General features: G+C 39.5%; 1 protein-coding gene across 4 annotated transcripts in view; it reads right to left on the reverse strand.

Annotated features, from left to right (window-relative positions):
* Positions 1–22,119, reverse strand: part of FBN1 (fibrillin 1) — a 241,687-nt gene that overhangs the window by 71,796 nt on the left and 147,772 nt on the right. For all 4 annotated transcript variants that reach the window (XM_050797099.1, XM_050797100.1, XM_050797101.1 and 1 more), the window contains 15 exons: positions 17,413–17,466; positions 15,714–15,839; positions 14,221–14,346; positions 13,590–13,709; positions 13,245–13,382; positions 12,331–12,381; positions 10,563–10,688; positions 8,239–8,466; positions 6,734–6,859; positions 6,479–6,607; positions 5,656–5,781; positions 5,419–5,544; positions 3,722–3,844; positions 2,173–2,298; positions 2–127 (listed from right to left, as the gene is read on the reverse strand). In XM_050797099.1, the coding sequence (XP_050653056.1) occupies positions 2–127; positions 2,173–2,298; positions 3,722–3,844; positions 5,419–5,544; positions 5,656–5,781; positions 6,479–6,607; positions 6,734–6,859; positions 8,239–8,466; positions 10,563–10,688; positions 12,331–12,381; positions 13,245–13,382; positions 13,590–13,709; positions 14,221–14,346; positions 15,714–15,839; positions 17,413–17,466 (1,851 nt within the window). The remainder of the gene's footprint in view (position 1; positions 128–2,172; positions 2,299–3,721; positions 3,845–5,418; positions 5,545–5,655; positions 5,782–6,478; positions 6,608–6,733; positions 6,860–8,238; positions 8,467–10,562; positions 10,689–12,330; positions 12,382–13,244; positions 13,383–13,589; positions 13,710–14,220; positions 14,347–15,713; positions 15,840–17,412; positions 17,467–22,119) is intronic.

Consider the following 22,119-nt stretch of genomic DNA (forward strand, 5'->3'; position numbering starts at 1 on the left):
CCTGTACAGCCAGTTTTTCCTTTTTTGCCAGAATAGCCCATATCACAGTGGCAGATAAATGAGCCTTTCGTGTTTTCACAGGTTCCACTTAGGCAGATATTTGGATTCAGGTCACACTCATTGACATCTGTAAAACATAGATATTATTAATACATGTAGCTATTTGATATCATTGCGTACTTTCCCCCCGAGATAAAATAACTATGACAAATAAATTAGAAAAGGTAAAATGCTCTCACTCAGAAAAACACTGTTAAATTTTAGAGGCCAATTTACATTTGCGCTTCATTCTTTACATTGTAAGCTCATCATTCACACTGGCTTTCATCTGGCCCATAAGCAGCCGGCCAGGTAATCAAACAAACGGATGGACTCTGTGCTGAGTTTAGAGCTCGTTTATGTGACAGTCTAGAAAACTTTTTAGAACAGCATACTTTGTTGCAGGATGAAAAGTTTAATTCAGTCTGCATGATGCTAATAATTTAGTTTTCATATTTCGAAAGAAAGGATAGATGAACTGGTTGCCTTAGTGTAAGCAGTTAAGGATTTCACTTCTTTTCCAAATTAAAAATTATTTATTTTTTATGACATTCATTTTAATTTCTAGGACTTCCAAAATTTTCAGCAAAGGCTTTCAGAAGATAAATGTGATAAAAATTTAAATATAATCAATACTAGAATCTTGCTTCTGGCCAAGATAGAATAACAGGGATTAAAATTGCATTCTCAAATGAAACAACCAAAAAGTGGACAACAGATACTTTTAAAAATGGTTTTCTAGACATCGGACATTAGGCCACAAAGGACAGTGATCCCTGAGAGAAAGAAAACAAACGAGGTGAATTCTACAATTGCCCCAGATTACTGAAGAGGGGAGTTTTAACTCCATGGCATAAGGAGGGGGTACCAGATGGAACCAGGCAGTGTCCCTGAGTTGAGGAGATGAATCTGGGTATCTGGAAGGCTGAGGTAGTTAGGGTTCACAGGGCAGAGTAAAGGACAGGAGAGAGAGCTACACAGAAGAAAGCAATGCCAGAGACCTGCCAAGAGTCTTCCTCAAGCATTCAGATGAGTAGTGACCAGAGCACATTCATGTAAAGAAACAAATTACTCAAGGCTGGGGAAAGCACTACCCAAGAAAATGAGAGGGAAGAATCCTCAAAGTTCACAGGGGGTCTGGAATTGTGCCTGTTCCCACTAGTCAGGCTGGAAAACCTCATAATTCACAGGGAATCGGGTAGAATATCCAGAAGGGTCTTACTTCACTAACAGAGCAAAATTACCCCCTAGACTAACATAGCTTAAAAGCTTAAAAGCAAGACTTTGAAAGGGATCTATGTGTTTCCAAGTAATTTATACCTCAGAACAAAGTTCAAAAATATTTCTAGGAATACAAAAATATCTAGCACTCAGCAAGACAAAATTTACAATATCTGGCATCCAATCAAAAATTACCAGTCACTCAAGGAAGCAGGAAAATATGACCTAAAATAAGGAAGAAATTCAATTTATTCAAATGACCCAGAACTAATGCAGATGATAGAATTAGGAGACAAATACACTAAAAGTTATTATAACTGCATTCTGTGTGTTCAAACAGCTAGAGGAATTATTGAACTTATTATGCAGAGACCCAGAAGATATGAAAAAATACCCAAGTCGAACTTTTAGAGGTGAAAACTACAACATCTGAGATGAAAAATACACTGTACGTGAGGAAAGTCAGATTAGATATCATAGAAAAAAAGTTTATCAAACTTGAAGGCAGAACAATAGAAACTACACAAAACAAATAGATCAGTTCTAAAGTTTACTGCATTCTTGTCAGAGGTCAATTTTGTTTGCCTTTAGTCAAGCATTTAAAAAGCCTACACTCTAGTCACAACAGAATGAGGGTTAAGTGGACAAAAGTAACGGAGAGGCATAAAAGAAATGTGCATCTGGAGCTGACAAATGGTCAGTCAGTCCACACAACATAGCTGACAAGAGTACCATTTAATAGTCACAAGAAAGCTCTCTTTGGAATGCTGGTTAAAATATGAGTATTGTGCTCCTAAATAGCCTTACTTTTCCTATGGAATCTTTCTATCAATAACCCAAACGAACTTTATGTAATTTAACAGTGCTTATAACTAACAAGACAACATGAAACATTCTGTTTTCTTTGCTTACCGACACAAGTCTTCATGTCTTCAGATGCCATGAATCCATCATAACACAAGCACCTGTACTCTCCAGGGATATTTGTGCACTGACCACCATCACAGATATTGGGATTATCTTCACACTCATCGATGTCTGCAAAGAATGAAACCAACAACCACAGGTTGTTGATATTGGTTCCATTATTCATGGAGAAAACATTAACTGACCCAAGCCAAATAAACTTAGCCTACTAGCATAAGACTATTAACACTCAAATCCAAATGAAGCTTTGCATAAATTAGTCCATTGGGTTATCCTTGGTAAAAAAAGGAAAAAATAATTTTCAATATTTATAATATACTGTTCAAGGGCAAGGTCCACACCTGCTTAAAAGGCTCTTATTTAAAATCTTTATCTCATTTAATTTACCATTCAAAAATCATTATAAATCTTATTTTCCTTATTGTCAAATTATAAATGCCTGAAGTCTATCAAGTGTTTTAGCAATATTTTAAGGTAAGAAACACTTGAAATAACCATACCTACTTAGATGCTCTTAGTAATAATATTTACTTTCAACAATTTTTTTTTTTTTGAGATGGAGTCTCACTCTGTCACCAGGCTGGAGGCTGGAGTGCAATGGCATGATCTTGGCTCACTGCAACCTCCGCCTCCCGGGTTTAAGTGATTCTCCTGCCTCAGCCTCCCGAGTGGCTGGGATTACAGGCATGTGCCACCACATCCAACTAGTTTCGCATTTTTAGTAGAAATGGGGTTTCACCATGTTGGTCAGGCTGGTCTTGAACTCCCAACCTCAGGTGATCTGCCTGCCTCAGCCTCCCAAAGTACTGGGATTACAGATGTGAGCCACCGTGCCTGGCCTTATTTTCAACAATTTTTATAGCCAAATTTATATCTAGACTTTTAAGGGACATTTTTCTAGGTCAGTAAAATAATTTTGGCTCCTAAATCCAAATTCTCTTCTTAAGCCAAGCGAAAATCAAAGCCTATGTTATTACCCACTTTGTTTCTCACCTCTACCTGGCTCACAGCTCTCGCAGCCAGGGTGATACAAAAGGAAGTATAAATTAGACCACTGGTTCTCAAACTTTAGCATGCATCCAAATCATTTGGAGAGCTTGTGAAAACACAAATTACTGAGATCTACCCCAGTAGTTTGTGATGCCGTAGATCTGGAATGGGGCCTGAGATTTTACATTTTTTAACAAGTTCTCAGGTGATGCTGTTGCTGATGGTTCAAGGAATAAACCTGGAGTTGCACTGAATTAGGCCAAAACATCAAAAGTCTGGTCAATGAAGGAAAATGTATTTTATATTCCACTTATTATGTGCCAGGTACTATGGTAAGCTCTGTAAATACTATTTTATGCAGGCAATTTGAACTCCATTTTACAGATGAGGATTCTAATACTAGGTATCTTGATCAAGGTTACAGTTAAAATATATGACAAACAAGGGTTTGAACTCAAGCCTGCTTGACTCCAAAGCCTAGGCCCTAAACTACTTTACTTAGGAACCTACTGACAGATTCAACATGAGGCTAGAACCTACTCACCGGTGCATGATCTCTGGTCAGGCATTAGTGCAAATCCCGGCTGACAGCTACATTCATAGCTGCCTTCAGAGTTTGTGCAGAAGGTTTCACAACCACCATTCATTATGCTGCATTCATCAATGTCTAAGAGAAATGAAAATAAAATCACCTTCTGGTATGGTTTGGATGTCTGTCCCCTCCAATACTCACGTTGAAATTTAATTGCCATTGTAACACTATTGAAGAGGCAGGACCTTTAAAAGAGGCAATCATCCTATGAGGGCTCTACCCTCATGGTGGGATCGGTGCTGTAATAAAAGAGCAAGTTCAGCCCCCTCTTGCTCTCTTTCACCTTCATGCTCTCTGCCATGGGATAATGTAGGAAGAAGGACCATGCAGAATCCTGGCATCTTGATATTGGATTTCCCACCCTCCAGAACTGTGAACTAATAATTTCTGTTCATTATAAATTACCCAGTTTCAGGTATTCTGTTCTAGTATCACAAAAATGGGTTAACACACCTCCCTCTGTGTTTATGGGCATGGCACATTTTTAAAGTTTCCAGGCATAGGTCAAAAAAAGGGGGAAAAGCACTTTTTAGGGCAACTGGCAGTCACTGTTTGATTCCTTCAACAAACATTAATGACATACCTACTATGTGCTAGAGATGAGAATCTAATAATGAATGGGACAGACACAATCCATGCCTTAGAGATGAGAATCTAATAATGAATGGGACAGACACAATCCATGCCTTCAAAATGATTACACTGCGGCCAGGAGACAGATGAACAATTAATTGCACCATGCATGATGTGCCATTTGCAACGCAGGAGAAGTATTGGGTGCTAGGAGAACACATCTCAGTTATGATAATAGGCACGTGGATGAAATTCTCTTAGCCACAGATTCACTTATAAACTTGAAATTCAGTTTGATTGGCTGAGGTTCCAATCTTTTTCAATAACCTGAGTTGAAGTTCTGAGTTGTCCTGGGCCATGTTTCAGAAAAATTTGGGCTGATTTATGGTTTTGGGTGGAAACCATGTGAGACTTGGCAGTTCCACATGGTGTACACCCCAAACCAGGCAAAAACTGGCAGTTTCTACAAAGTTTCACTTTGACTCGGGGCACAATAAAGCCACAGGACTGTCTGTGCCACTCTTCACAGCACGACTAAACCTACAGAGGGCTGACCACAAAGCAAAATTCTTGTCCCACAAAAACCCATCTTTAAGGAGTGCCAGGCATAGCCTCAACTGCAGTGTAAGATATGAACATTCCATGATCTTCTTTCCAATAGCTATTTTTTGAAATCTTTTAGCCGATCTAAACCGCCTAAGGGCAGAGATTTCACCTCAGCTTTTTTGTCTTTTCCACAGCGCTCACCGTGTTTAGTTTATTTCAGGTGGTCAGTTACCATTTGTTAATGTGCATTGGTATGCGTGTGCGTAGACAAAGCACATGCTACTACTGTTCCCCATCCAAACGGCATGGGTCAAATTATGCTTATTAGAGCTAAAACATCCCATGTCCTTCATTTAACTGGCTCTTTAAACAGACAATGGAGATGAGATCCAAAGATCGTGAGCCACTATAAAAAGAATATTGCAGGGAAACAAGAAAGATAAGTAAAAGTAGTGATGAAAACAAAACTCAGAGTACACTGAGTGTTTTAGGAAGAGATGAAATAAAATAAAATAAAATATAGAACTTACCAACACAAAATAGCCTATCGGGAGTTGAATGGTAGCCAGGGTTGCAGGTACACTGATACTTCCCTATGAGGTTCACGCAGCGGCCATTGGGGCACAGGTGCGCACTCAGCTCACACTCATTGATGTCTATTGGGAAAATAAGAAGAACAAACACCCAAACATAAGCTTCCGACTCCGGCAGCGATGTCGTTCAAACAACTGACCTCAAGTCAATGGTGTGAAAGTCTCCCTCCTTACCGATACATGCGGAGATGTTGGGGGACAGCTGATGGCCAGGCGGGCATTCACAGCGGTAACTTCCCTCTGTGTTATGGCAAACGCCACCTCGGCACAGGAGAGGATCTCTCTGACACTCATCGATATCTGCGAAATGGAAATGACCACGTGAAAGGTGGAGGCCTCATCTCCTCTACCAGACCAGAGCACCCCCTCCCCCGCCCGTTGCTGGGTGTCCATCTTGACCTCCTTGTCTCAAGGTGGGACAACTCTCTGGTGCTATTCATACACCAGAGCTTCCTGCAGGATCAGACTAAAGCCAAAATGCAGCCAAACTCTTGGTTTATTTTCTCCTCCTGCACTACCCTGCTTTCCTCACTTCCTGACAAGCACCTTCTGAGAGAACTTGCTCACAGAAAGAAATAACACGTTTGCAAGAATCTCCATTTCAAACTTTGTTTCTAGGAAACCAGACCTAAAGCGATGAGCTTATCAATTGCCTATTCTAGAAGTGTTGGACAGACATCCTGTAAAGGGACCTCTACTACAGCTTCTGTTTCAATTGTCCTCTCTTCCCCCTGGGTATCCATTCTAGGTGTTAAAAGGTGTTAAACTCACTTCTCAAGGACCCACAACTGGTTTCCACCATCACCCACAAACCCACAGCATGAATTCCCTCATTCTTTCTACCTCAGTCTCCCTCTGTTGCAGACTGATTCCTAACTCACTGGTCTGGAGCCCAGTGCATTGGGGCAGCAGGAAGAACCTGGGACATAGGCTACGAGCCATCAAAGCTTCATGGAATCCTTCTCTTTCTGTGTTGATCAAATGATTCCAAACTTACCCATGCAGTTCTTCATCATCATGAATCCACTTTCATAGCCTTCGTCACACTTGCATTCGAAGTCACCAGGGGTGTTCACACACTGGCCTCTGCCACAGAGGTCAGGAGATATGCGGCATTCGTCAATGTCTGCACGAAAACAGCAAGTGGCAGCACGTGAGTCTCAGGACAGCCTTACCTCTTGCGGCAATATGTTAAAGATAAAGAGTTTTAAAGGACGTCCCCCCTCCTGACCCTTGAGGCTCATTCACTGACCTGTGCAGTTCCTTTCTTCGGAATCCAGAGCAAAGCCGCTGTCACACCTGCACTTAAAGCTGCCGATGGTGTTTCTGCACTTGCCGTGGGTGCAGAGGCTGGGAATCATCTTGCACTCATTGATATCTTCAAGAATAAGAACACGTGGGGCAAAATAAGTTGATGAGCAACCAGTCAGGAGGTCTCAGTGCCCACCATTTTAAATCCTGAAGGTTGGAAGTTCTTGATTTAAGGTCTTGGCAATACACATTTCAAAGAATGTGTGATGATCCATGAGATACATGACTTTGTAAACATTTCTAGCCTTTTAAATTTCTACATTTTATAAAGCCTTGTTAAAGCAGCAAAGAATGTGTCTATTCAGACTTCTAGGGCCCAGCACACTGCCTGATACATAGTGAATATTTAACCACTACTTGCTGAATGAATAGATAATATGTTCTAAACCACTAGTATCTATATTTAAAGCACATAGAACATTATTAGAATATATTATCCTACAGCTATCAATTGACTGTGTAGCAGAATGACATATTCACTTAATACTGTTTGGTGCTTTTTTGGATATGCCAAAAAAAATTTCAAAGATATAATTTATAATTTAAATTATTTGCCAATAATTTGAACAATTTAGAAATATTTTCTCAATGTTATCTTAAGTCTTCTTTCTTTCTTTCTTTTCTCTCTCTCTCTCTTTCTCTCTTTCTTTCTTTCTTTTTTTCAGACAGGATCTGCTCTGTCATCCATGCTGGAGTGTAGTGGTGTACTTGGTTCACTGCAACCTCTACCTCCTGGATTCAAGCAATTCTTGTGCCTCAGCCACCTGAGTAGCAAGGATTACAGGTGTGCACCACCATGCCTAGCTTTTTTTTTTTTTTTTTTTTTTTTTTGGTAGACGTGGGGTTTCACCATGTTGCCCAGACTGGTCTTGAACTCCTGGACTCAAGTAATCTGCCCACCTTGGCCTCCCAAAGTGCTGGGATTATAGGCATGAACCACCGTGTCCAGCTCAAGATCTCATTAACATAATTTAAAGAGTTTCTTGTAGACTAGAAGACTCTGCATACATGTAACATGTGACCTGAGTTTCCTAACACAGGGGCCTTTTTCCAAAACAAGACCAAACACTTAAGAAATATGCAAGTTCATTTCTACATGTGAGACAGAACTGGGAGATTAAATCTCCAGAACACCAGGTCCTTCTTCAGCAATGAATTACCACAGCCTTTGGAAGCAAATTAAAAGTTCCTTTGAATTTACATAACCGACATTTAAGAGGGCCATGTAGAAACTACCTCTCCATACAGAACAATTTTAACCCCCAGGACTTCCTGGACCAAACAGTTAAAAAAAAAAGTTCATACTTTTCTAAACAAAGATAATTATATAATTCAGAAAGCAAAAAGTGCATGCTGGGATGATCAAGTAGAGTGCTGAGATCATGAAAATGCATCCTGTTGGTCTAAAGAGGAAGGCAATTGGCCATGGAAAACATAACACTGTACCTTTGAAGAAAGGCTTTCCATTTGTAATTTCTTTTGTGGCAAATCCGGGTCCTCTGGGACACAGCTCCTCGTACTCAGGAGTATTTCTCATGGGACACTCCTCGCATTCCTCAGTACCCCAGGCTGCCCCAACGGAGCAGCAGCAGGCATCCATGCGGTGGCGGCCAGCAATAGGCAGGGTGCACTCCTCGTCCTCATACCTCAGGAAGCAGGTTTCCAGGCGGATATCTGTCAGAGGGAACCAAGGGAGGTTAAATAGAGCTACACGGCTTCCACTGCCCCAAATTGCCAACACTCTGTTAGGCAAAGTACTGCACACGTAATAATTTGCTGTATACTTATTGACTGGAATTAATTTTATTCCTCAAAAAAACAAAACAAAACAAAACAAAAAAACCCCAGGCTCTGGGGTAGGTATCCTCGCCTAATAAAGACTCTCTTTGTCAGCCCATGTTTGTACTTCCTATTTCTGAAAAGTTCCCTTTCAACGTTAGGTGTTTTCTGATAATTCTACATAAGGAATGGTATTCTGAGAGATCCCACAAGGCTCTTTCAGGAGATGTTTTCTCCTGTATAGAAATTCCTATCACCGATGCATGCACGCCATGATGCCTTGGCATATCCTCCACAGCTAAAGGCCAGCTGTACTCTTTATTGTTGGAGAATGTTTGCCCTAGTGCAATCACCTTTTCCTCAGACCCACTTCATTTTTGGAAAGGTGGAATGGTGAACTCTGCAAAGAGGACCGTCTTACTTGAGATTGAAGAGAAAAATGCAAAGAAAAGCCATTGACTTTTCTTCTCAAATATTTCTTTCACCTCAACATGTGCTTATGGGCACATTCTTCAAGACACATGTGGGATTCCTCTAGCCCCAAACCCAAATTCATGGGTTATGAAGAAGAATAGAAAGCCTAGCCAAGCAGAGGTCAGAAGAGCTGGATTTCGGTCCTGTTCTGTAACCCAGTGGATTGTCCTCAATAAATTATCCTAAACCTGAATTTCCACATCTGTTATAGGATGTTGCACTCATCTCTCTTAAGGTTCTGTGAAGCCCAAATGAGATTATACATCTGAAAGTAATGAAGTGTAACTGAAACGTGAGATGTATTCTCCTTCTCTTTCTCCTTCACGATGGGGCCATTAACAATTTACCTAACTCCCTGGGTTTCCTCTAACGTTGGAAAGTTTTTGAAGTGTTCTGGGCAGCTTTATATTCAGGCTGCCCATATTAAGATAAATTATTTTAAAATGAATCCAAAATTAAACACTGAAGCATCTTTCTAATGAAGAACCTAGAAGAAGATTCTCATTAAATACCGATTCCTCCTAAACAAAGAAACTAAGACTCAGAATACCATTAACCGACATCCTTAATTACAAAAATACATTTGGCTTTGAAATCCCGCTTCCATTCCATATTATTTATTTATACTATAAACTATAAAGTTCAATATTTAAAGGTTTGTTCATTCTAATTGGTAAGTGATCAAAATCCTTCACTGTATACCACCTTTTAAACTACCTACAGTAGTCTTCACTGAGCGTGCACTTCAGAGTAATGTGGTTTCAGATGTGAAATACAGGTAAGCATCATTTCCAGAGTCATGGACTCAGAGACCAGTGATCCAAGGGATATACTCTAGGCAGAGGCAGAGGCCATAGTAGTAACATCAGAATAAGTCTGCCAGACCTTAGATGCATGACTGTGGGATCTCAAACTTGCTGCTATCACGAGCCCATAGGGACTTAGGACATACAGTTCTAAGGATTAAGGATTCTCAGGGTTGGGGTGAGACAATTTGGCTTGAGGAACCCACCTGGGCTCTAACAGTTTGCATAGAGTATCCCACTATGACTAGCAGTGATACCTGCCCTGGGCTTTCTCAGGTTCATTTTTCAGGGGAGTGGCATCTTCACTCCTGATATCCACAGGTATTTCTGCAAGGACCTGTCCTTTTGGCCAATGTCAGGATATGCTTAGAAGACATGGGCTACAGTTTCCAAATACGTCCAAATATTGTTCTTTTCTCCACCACTCAGCTTGTATTTGATAGTTCATGGCATATGGGGCCGATTTAAGAGTTCTGGAAAAGTAACTGTGATGCCAGTGATTTAAGGAATAGCTGCATATCAACAAAAACTACAGTTGCTCCTCACTATTTGAAAGACTGTCAACAGAGCGGCCATGGACCCTAGCGGACATGCTGAATTTCGGAGTGTATGTCTGTACCTGAAGCTAAGTGCTCAGCTATATCTTGTTAACTGCATTTTTAATAATCTTTAGTACATTATTATTAGAAAAATAATGAGCTCAGTATTTACCAAGACAGATCCTTCCTGTGGCATCCAAAGTCATTCCACTGGGACACTGACACTTGAATGACCCCCTAGTGTTAACACACAGGCCATTTTTGCACACTCCTGGGAACACTTCACATTCATCTATATCTAAAAAGAAAAAAAAGCATAAAGTTAATATATCTTTATAATATCATTCTACCTTATTCTACTCATGGAGTCATAATTATTCCCCATTTTGAACCTAGTAAGTTGATAAAACTAGTTTGCCTACAAATAGTTCGTGTAGAATTTCTAGGGTCCCTGAATAGCAACCAGAATGAGCCCACCTATTACTAAAGATGTAAGAGTTTCTCCACTGGTTTCAGGGAGTAACTTTTGAGTTGCAGAGACAGGCAGCTGGTGTGAGTTCTTGGAGATAGCTTTGGTAGCTGTGGACATTTCGGGTAAGGTTCCCGGCAATATAATTTGCTTTATGAGACCAGATGTCCGGAAATGAGTAGAGAAGCAAAAACCTGATTTTTCAAACTAGCAAAGAAGAAACAGCTTGAAGGTCAGCATAGAAAAATATCCCACCAAGGAATATGTGGGCCAATGAAGGGTGTCTTTTAAGAAGTGCTGATAAATCACCAGACAATGTACAATCAATTCTAACTCAGCCATGGTCTCAGGCTGTTCTGTCCATGCTTTGGTCTCAGCTTGGGCTGAGGAGAATGAAAAGATACTCATGTTCATTCATTCATCATTCATCCAATCTCTCTCAAATGTATCAGTCCTTCCCAGCTCGCTTAATGGAGAGCAATATGTTCTCTGTACTTAATTTGGAAAAGTATTCACCACTAAGTTAATCAAAAGAAAGGCACTTACTTGTCAATGCCAAAAAAAAAAAAAAAAAAAAAAAAAAAAAAAAAAAGGCGGGGGGAACATTAGCTAAGAAACTCATATACACTGTGTCTCTATTTAGAAGAAATAACTTTCCACACCAGGAATGTTGAAAAAATATTCTGAATCTTTCCTTGTAAGAGAGATCAATGGGGAGAGGGTGGAATCTACCTTTTTGGGTTTTTTGTTTTGTTTTGGCCACTTGTACAACAAAATATGCTGCTGAGGTCAGATAAGTTATTAACAGCGGGTCTGGACCAGAGAAAGGCCAAAGGATTCAGTCATCATTTGGAAAGCAAGACCTTGGGTGGGGGTTGTAGTGTGCCTCTTTGTTTTAACAGGGAAAAAACTTCATTTCATCCCACATATGGGACTAATTGCTGTTTTTAAAATTTTTCAGCTGCTGTGTCATGTCAGGTTGTGTTAGTCACCATGACCTATGTCTATCTGAAACTCCACGAGAAAGAATCACAGCAAACTGAAGAAACTCCGTGCAGACTTTCAACAAAGAGAAAACAGAATGTGTCCTTCTAAATCATCCATGACTGTGAAACAAACAAACAAAAAATGCCAGGACAAACCAAAGAAACACACATTTTACAGACTCATCAAAAACTTCCTGTTTTTCTCTTCCTGACAGCATTGTGAAAGTGCAGTCTCTCTAAACTGTGATCAACCTAAAACATTTTAAGCTATCCACCCTGTCCTTCGGACATAGCGGTCTGACACTAGCAATAGTATATATACACTTGTGAAATTAACAGCTGTTCTGTTTTTTAGTTCTCATTTTTTTCTTTCTCTGCTGCATATTTCTCCCTGTTAAGTTACATGACAGCTTTATCCAGTCCAAGTTAATACAAACATTCATTATTCACACAAAAATGTATGGTTTACAAGTAATCAGAAATACCTTCACACTGTGTTCCTTTAATTCTTGAGTACCCTTTACCACATATGGGATCTGTAATAAAAAGCGAAAAACAAAACAGAAAATTAATTTGAGATAACAATATCCAGACTTTGCAGTTCTGACATAGTATAAGAAACATGAAAGATGACCTGGAACATGAAGTAGATTGTGTTGCTATAAGTATGAGATAACAAAATGTTTCTGAGATTGCATAGGTGAGGAAGAACAACAATGAAATGTCTCCTCAAATAAAGCTCAATTCCACTAAGATATTCTAAAAGACACAGAAGTACCCTATAGATCATGTTAAAGTGATAGCCAAGAGGGAAACTGAAGGTAGATTTCTCTCTTGCTGTTCACCTGAAAATGGGAATCACACTATAGAATTACTTTAACATGAATATGGAAAACTCGGTCTATAATTTGGAGATCTCATGCCCTCCAGCATTCACATAAATTTATACATTTATATATCTAAACAGTAAATCAGCAAAACCATGAGCAAGGTTCTCAAACCTCAAATTCCCAACAGATTTAGACGTTCACCAGAAATCCTCCTGAAGTTTAGTCATGAATACTGGTTTCTTTACATCAATTAGCTTTTTGAAAGAGAATCTGTACCTATAAAAAGCTCAGAACCCCTAACCACAAGGTTCCAAAGAGAGCCGGTAGGCACTGGTGCTCCAGGGAAGCAACACTAACTAACCACATTACAATGTGGAGATAGAAAATAATAAATTAACAAAATCACATAAAAATTGACACTTCTTATTTCCCATCCAGCAATATGGTTGGGGTCATCAGGATTAAATCTTTCAAAATTCTCATGTGAGCCTAAACGAAGTACTAGGCTTCCCCTTTTTAGGCAAAGACCAGTGGAGTGGTGCAGGAACCACAGCATGGGTTTCTCTTACCAACTTGGCATAGGGTGCACGGGCTTCCCCACGCAGCACCGAGGGAGGAGCAGCACTGGGACTTTAAGGTGGCTCCATTGATGTTGATCTCACACCGCCCATCGATGACAGTCTGCCAGCAAGTTCCCTTGATGGTTTCTGCAGATGAGGGAATAATATTTAATGAATCAATATAAAAATTCAAACATACACCTTGGAATCATAGGAAAAAATAGCATTTGAAACAAAGAATAATGAAGTTTTTAATGTTGTTCATCCATACTTAAACTCTTTTGCAGGAAAAGCTGATATTGAGTATAACAACATTGATAAACATAGAAAAATCATTCTCAGAAAGATACACACCTATGCAGATGGTTTTTGTTGGATCCAAAGTACTTTCAGAAGAACATTCACAAATAAAAGAACCTGGGCTGTTCTTGCAGACTCCATTAATGCAAGGACTTGATTCGCATTCATCAATGTCTGAAACAAAAACAGGTCTACATTACTGCTAAAATTTAGTCTTGGGCCTAAAAGAGTACTTCAACTTTGGCCTCAACTGCTACTACATATCCTTCATCCCACATAGTAAAGCTGGCCTAATAGTTTTTCCTACACTAGATGGAATGCCAAAATAACTCTATAGTATAGACTAGTACGTCTCTATAGTATAGAATATGGGACTAGGCTGAACCTTTCTTTTTATTCAGAATATCTGCAGTACATGTGTACGTGATTTCTGAATTAACAGCTCAAATAGCAGACACATAACATTTTCTTTATCTATTAAATGATGGCAATTAAAATGCCAATTGCAAGTAAATACCATAAGTGGCTTACAAAGTACATACTAGTGCCATTTAGAACCACAGAATTTCAACTAAATTGGCATAACTGTCTAAAATACAGGAGACTCTAATTTAGTCTTACGGTTTTCTGATGGCATTCCAAAAGATAGCAAAGTGCACAGTATAAGAACAAAGATCTGGTTTACCTTCACATGTTTTTAGGTCAGGTTTGTAGATAAATCCTTTGGGGCAGGTACAGACAAAACTTCCAGGAGTATTTCTACATTGTCCATTGTCACAAAGGAGACTGTTCAGTACACATTCGTTAATATCTGGAAAGTCAATGAAAATGAACACTTAAAAGGGTCCAGACTTTGCCTGTATCTTCTTTGCTCTTTTACATTAGATCTTTAAAGTAATAATGATATGATCGATTCAAGTAAAAAGGCAAAATTCTTGTATCATTAGCTTTTACCTAAACGATCTCATTTTAGGAAAACAGAGGCTTGACCTGGTTTTATTTTATTTTATTTTATGTTTTGAGACAGAGTCTCGCTCTGTCACCCAGGCTGGAGTGCACTGGCGCGATCTCGGCTCACTGCAAGCTCCACCTCCTGGGTTCACACCATTCTCCTGCCTCAGCCTCCCGAGTAGCTGGGACTACAGGCGCCCGCCACCAGGCCCAGCTAATTTTTTTGTATTTTTAGTAGAGATGAGGTTTCACCGTATTCGCCAGGATGGTCTCCATCTCCTGAGCTCGTGATCCGCCTGCCTTGGCCTCCCAAAGTGCTGGGATTATAGGCGTGGGCCACTGCGCCCGGCTGACCTGGTTTTAAACTAAATATCTAAACTGAATATCTACAAAGCCTAAAGTCATTACACTATTTAATTCACTTATTTCTTTAGCAGGAAGAAAATATGGATTCACTGGAAATCATTATCTTTATATAGTTACATTATATACTTAAATTTATATAATTTAATTCATTTTGTCAAATTAAAAGGATTAACCTTATTGATTTAAAGAACTAAATAAATACTTAAAAAGTATGGTCCATCTTTGACATATGTTAGTTCCAGAATAGGTGTTTCTTCCTTATAATAATTCAAACTGTCTCCAGGTACAATTATAAAGTATAAAGTAATCTGTAGCATTTATGATTGTCATGAAGAATTTAGATTCATGATTCAGGGAACTCAGGAAAACTGCCTGCTTTCAGCTGAATAATATGCCTGTCTGAAGCAAAACCCAACTTTAAGGGTTTAACTTAACAGAGAGTGGGTATTCCTGAAAATAAGCTGTGTTTTCTCTGATTAAGTCTAATAAATGGTTGGGAGAAGAGCTGCTTCTCTCTCAGTAAAAACAAGGTTGACTTTGTAGTCACGTGAGAATGGTTCAGAATCTCTGTATCTCATATCTAAGGAGCTTCTCTTTGAAGGAGTGAAATCTGATACATCTTTATTTTAAGGAGCAAATCATTTCAAGGAATGAATCTGATACATCATTATTCATAAATTGTCAAGATTCAGTCATGTAAATTTTTGTTACTAAAGACATGCATATGCTGTGCTGACATTCGAAGTATAAAGTGTCCTTTTGCCTAGTCCTCTAAGCTACTCAAAGGCAGTTTTCTCCCAGCAATGAAAGAAGGAATGCATTATGCAGGAAATGTTTCAGAAAACAGGTAAAACTTCTTACCAACACAGTTCTTCCCAGTCGAATCCACTTCATATCCTGAATTGCATATACATTTATAGGTCCCACGAAGGTTTTCACAGATTCCATTTGGGCAAATATCAGGATCTAGTGCACATTCATTTATATCTGCACCACAGACAAATTCAAAATCAATTAACATTATAAAATAAACATTGAATGAATTGTTAAAAATATAACACTACAATACATGTAATGACCTTAGGACCTACTGGAGGAAAAAAATCGATTTCACTGGAAAGAGAACACTCGATCTCTTTTTCTCACTGTAAGATATTCTGAGTCAAATCTTTCTCTCACAAGTTCCTGAGAGGAACTTGGCATCTCAGCTGAAACTACAAGATAACCAATCCCTGATCAAGCCGAAGGAGACCTCCTGGACTTCTCCTAGTCCAAGCACCAAGATGGAAAAATGGATCAACAGCAGGTCCCAAGTCCCTACAACTGGTCTCCCCACCACCAGCTCCTCTTTCTTCCATCTACCCTCTACACTGCAACCACTCTTACCATCCTAAAAACAAGCTGATTATATCATTCTCATGGTTCAAACTTTCATAGGTTCAACAATATCCTCAAGATTAAACTAAAATACAAATTTTTTGTTTACTTATCCCAAACTTCACACTTTTCTGTGAACATATAATGCCCTCTTCGCTCTGTGTCAGGAACGCCTGCAGCAGGCCTATTTACAGGTCAAAAGCCAGCTCCAACACCACATGCTCTGAAAAAGCCTCTGCCGCTCTGCCCACCTGAGGTGGGGCCCTCCCTCTTCTGCACCCTCACAACTGAGGAGTCAAGGCAGGTGCAGAATGACAATCAGTGAATGGATAGTCCCAAATCCTGGTGCCTGACTCTTCTATAAATTAGGGTTGACATTTTTTTTTCTTCCAAGTCCCTATCACAACTTACTTATTTCCCATTAACTCCTTATTCATTATAAGTTTCCTTACCTCTCGTCTTTCCTCCTCTGAATATCCCCTCCACATTTTCATTCACACACAATGATGAAACTAATCATGCTGATTGAACTGACAATCAATTCAGCCAGTCCACATTCTTTCAGATCTCCCTGAATCAAACCGCGTAGCTTTATATTAATAAAATAATCCCTTCCTCTTTCTTGTCACCTATTTTCATACTTGTTCCAATTCTCCCTTTTAACTTTAATTCCTTGCATGGCACCGATATTTCTCTAGCTAAATATTTCATTCTCTTCCAACTCAGTTAACTGCTGTCACTGCTCCCTATTGCCGTCTTATAATACTGAGCACTTAACAGTTAAGAATCCTTCAGAATGCAGATGGAGAATGGTTCCACCAGCCCATCATCCTGAGTTGTACTTGACAGTGGAAGATCCACAGGAGAGTCAGGCTGCCCCTTCTCAAGCATGAGCAACAAAAGTCATTATATGTCATCTGCGAGCACCCATCAACCACAAAGGGAGAGCACCTGACCCCTTCAGTGGCCAAGCCCCACAGCCACACCCAGAAATCCTAGAGCCCACAGTGCCCTGGCTGCTCTGCCACTGAAGGCTTCTGAGCATCCCAGATACACAGCACAGCGATGGCCAGAGAGGGAGTCAGGTCAGACCCGTGTAAAGGGATCAATGTGAAACCCACAGGAAAGCCTGATGCTGCCTCCGCACATACTGAAGGTAGTAAATTTTGAAAGGAATCCTTACCACTGCCTGCTGACGTCATCCCCGGCCCGCTGCTGCAGAGCGCCTGATATTCCGCTGCAATAAATTAACAGATAGTAAATGATTCCCTTGTTTGCAGAATAGGTCGATCCTGCCCTTGGTTTTGCACACACCATTTCCTCCAAAGTGAGTAGAACCAAAATTAAGTGGTAACGGAAAAGGAGGTATCTCCCCAGGGAGTCACTTTACACCAGGCTCCCATTTTAAAGGCTACACATCATCGAGGAAAACAACTTTTAAGGATACAGGCAAGTTATAGCAATTCCTTGTGCAAAGCCCTTTCGGAAAAGGTGTTTTTCCTATAACTTGATTTTGTTCACCAGGGAACACTTTACACTTACGGTGAAATGTGCCTGTTAAAATGTGGTTTCTTAACTGTTAATAAAACTTTCTCCCACCATCTTGGGGATAATTTTGTTTCTCACTGCTAGCTATTTTTTCAGTACAATTGGTTCTTAACATTTCCTCATTTCTCTCTGCAAATTCTCTAGCCTCCTCTCACAAGTGCAACAACAGAATACCTACTCTTGCATTTAAGTGTATTTTTAAAGTTAATATTTATCAGGATACTGGATTCATTCTCTATGATATATCCATAGAGAAAGTATTGTTTAATGTTAAAACTGTGAGATTTTAATTGAAGAAACTGAAGTACACAGAATATGTTCCCAAATTTGAGATAGAATCAAAATTCTACTTCTTAAAATTAATACTATGTTTTACATACAATTCCAACAATACTTAACGTAAGAGTGAATGATGAAAATGTAGAACTAACTGGAATCACACTATCCACGGAAAGGAAACTAGTGTCCCCTTAGTTGCCAATGGTTTCTGGCAAACACAGTCTCATGGTCAAATGTAAATCATCTGTGCTTAAGTGGAAGGAGAACAGGATATCAGGGCCAGGGCTTATTGTAGAGGCTGACTGCACCTCACTGCTGAAGCAAATAGTTCCTATCTTCTGCATGCCAGAGAATTGCATCCTGATGACAGTGGACGTAAATGAGTTATACAACCAAAAATGATCATGTCTTCTAACAAATGTGAATTTGAGAAAGCAGTGAGGATTTAATTTTCAAATCGTCTTAGAAGGGGCCAAAAAACCAACAGATGGGAAGGTGTGTTTGAAAGTCAGGTCTGGGAACAAAAAGAAATTCATCCTTTTTATTCTGTTATATCAGCAAAAAACTAAAATATGTATGAAATACTGTAATAAAACAAGAAAACCAAAATCATGCCAGTTTCCTAAAAAGGACTTTTAGAGATAATGACAATTTTGCTGAAGTTTGGCCTAAATGGAAGAAAATTATTGTCACTGTTGTTTTCCATTTAGGCAGGATCCGGTTCTAGACCATTTTTTGTAGTGAGTTCAAATAAGCATGGGTTTTAATACCAATGACAATGCTAATTGCTGGCAGTTTTGGAAGCAGCCCTTTTCCTCTGTTAGTTTCTTCTCCCATAAATTTGGAACGATAATTCCCATTTCACCTGGTGGCTGCACAGAATTAACATTACATGTTTAATGATTTAACATGTACTGTGCACAGCTCAGGCCCTGAATAAAAAATAAGTAAATAAAAGTATTATAAACCCATATTAAGGGATAGGTATTGATGAGCTAACTCAGCGTAGTGCCATGGAGACAGTGGCATGAGGGATCCACGAGAAAATTCCCCAGAATTACCCTCCTGTGGGTTTAACTGACCAATCACACTCCCATGGGTTTAACTGATCCATTTCTGTGAAACATTGTCAGAAGGCTGAGGACACAAGAGGGCTTGCTGAACAATGTGAATGAGCTCCAGCAACCAGTGAGAAACAGCTTCATATGCAGCTTGCCTGACTTGCAGACCACAAAGATGAACTTCGGATTTTGTATATTTGGAGTCTCTCCCTCAACTGACAGAAGACATTCCTTTTGAGTATTTTCAGTACTTTAAACAGCCTACCCCCCATTCTTGAAATGAGGGATTTTTGTACATTGGGATGGTTCATGACCAAAGAGGTGGAGAAACCAAATGCATGAAACTACTTCCACGTGTAGACCTTTTCTGGGTAAATTCATTCAAATATAAGACAGAAGTTAGTGGAACCGGGCCTTACATTTAACTCTCGTTAAGCTTTACTCTTGCTATGGTTTGAATGTGTCCTCCAAAGGTCATGTGCTGGAAACTTAATCCCCAATGCAATAGGAATACTGCGAGGTGAGGCCTAATAAGAAGTGATTAGATCGTGAGGACTCTACCCTCATGAATGGATTAACGTTATTATCATGGGAGTGAGTGAGTTATCATGAGAGTGACGTTGTTATAAAAGCACATTCAGTCCTCTCTAGCTTTCTCTCACTCCTCCATGCTCTGTTGCCCTTCCACTTTCAGCTGTGAAGTGACTTGGCAAGAAGGCCCCCGACAGACGCTGGCGCCATGACATTGGACTTCCCAGGCTCCAGAACTGTGAGAAATTAATGCATTTTCTTTATACATTATTCAATTTGTGGTACTGTGTTACTGCAACAAAAACTGGACTAAGACAACTGCTGCAAGAAATGTGGTCTTTTGGTCATCTTTTTATAAACCCACATAATTTCCCTATGGATCTTAAGAATTCTTTGGAAGTGCACTTGGTCCAGAGGAAAATGTAAAGGCAAATAACTATATGCACCAAGGCTCCTGGATTCTAAGTCTTGGCTCTTCCAATCATTCAACATGTGAACAAGTCACCTGTACTCTTGTGTGCCAGCTTTCATGATACTTGTCTGTATTGCAAATTCAAAGTAGGTAAGAAAAGTATTTTCAAAAGTTAAAGTAACATGCAAAAGGATGATATTAATAATAGACAACTATAAAGTTATAGGAAAGTGTCTTTGATAGAATTATATTTGTATATAATAAAATTATTATAAACACATTGAACTGATTGGTGATCATACATAAAACAATTTCTATATTATTCACTGGGTGAAGTCATTAGCCAGAACAAAGTTTGCTTTCTTTAAACTGGCATCCCTCATTTCTTTTTTCTTTCTTTATTGAGACAGAGTCTCGCTCTGTTGCCCAGGCTGGAGAACAGTGGTGCTGTCTCAGCTCACTGAAACCTCCACCTCCTGGATTCAAGTGATTCTCCTGCCTCAGCCTGAGTATCTGGGATTATAGGCACGCACCACCACACGTGGCTTTTTGCTTGTTTGTTTGTTTGTATTTTTAGTGGAGATGGGATTTCACCATGTCAGCCAGGCTGGTCTTGAACTCCTGACCTCAAGTGATCCACCTGCTTTGGTCTCCCAAAGTGCTGGGATTACAGGTGTGAGGCACCACTCCTGGCCCCCCATTTCTTTTAAAGGCTTCCATTTAACTTTCTCTAACTTTTCATCATATATTTTAATTTCTAACTGTTACTTTCAAATACTATTATTTTTAAAATAACAAATCTTTTAAAATTACGATTTACTCTTTAATTTGTTTCCTTTAGGGCAGAAATAAACTGACTAAATCCTATATGTAAAACCAACCAATCAGAGCTACATATTGTCAATATTAGGTCTAACTTTATTTCAGGACATTAGAGGTCCACTGCCAAGTGACCTTAAAATTGCGTTTAAATACTGGTGGAACATTGTTTTAATTTCAGTAAAGTATTCTTGTTTTATAAATAGAAATAATTTACAACCGGACAGGACCTTTTGGATTATCTAAGGCAACTCATTTTGTAGATGAGATGTCTAAGGATAGCTTTTCTGCATTATTCTATTTTATAATTATGTTTATTAATATAAGCCACCTCAAATCCTTTCGAAAAGTAGGTGAGGAAAATTTGGAAATAAGCAAAATACACAAATAACTAAATCACCTAATTAAGTAATTTGGCTGCCTGTTGATGGAGGAACAGAATTCTGACTCGCTATCCAGTTCTCTTTTAATTAGGCCATGTCACTTCCACTGGAGAAAAATACTTTTCTTCTCTCAGGTTAAATCAAATAATTAAAGAAAACGACACCGGGCCGGGCACAGTGACTCACGCCTGTAATCCCAGCACTTTGGGAGGCCAAGGCAGGTGGATCATGAGGTCAGGAGTTCAAGACCAGCCGGGCCAATATGGTGAAACCTCGTCTCTACTAAAAATACAAAAATTAGCCGAGCGTGGTGACGCACACCTGTAATCCCAGCTACTCAGGAAGTTGAGGCAGAAGAATCGCTTGAACCCGGGAGGCGGAGGTGGCAGTGAGCTGAGATCATGCCACTGCACTCCAGCCTGGGCAACAGAGCAAGATTCCATCTCAAACAAAAAAAAAAAGAAAAAAAGAAAGGACGAAAAAGAAAACCATACCAAAATCAATACATGGGATGTAAACAAAATTTACAAATGGTCTTTTGGAAAGCTATTGGAAATAGCCAAGTAATATGACAGTTATTTACCTTTATGCTGTGTAAAAGTCTGCTTTTATAATAGTTTCTGCAAAATGCAAACATCATGAAACAACTTTAGAAAACAAGGCAAGGTGCATGTATTGCAAAGAGCTTGAGTATTATTGAGGTAAGGGAGTTTATACGGGAGGCACAAATGCAATACCTATTCCAAATGATTATGAGGCTTAGATAACTACCTGTGACTAGACACTGGCTAGCCTCTGGCAAGACCCCAAGAAGGCACATGGCATACCCGGAGAGCAAAATGTCATCTTTCCCTGTG

Source organism: Macaca thibetana, chromosome 7 (genome assembly GCF_024542745.1).
Source record: "Macaca thibetana thibetana isolate TM-01 chromosome 7, ASM2454274v1, whole genome shotgun sequence".
NCBI lineage: Eukaryota > Metazoa > Chordata > Mammalia > Primates > Cercopithecidae > Macaca > Macaca thibetana.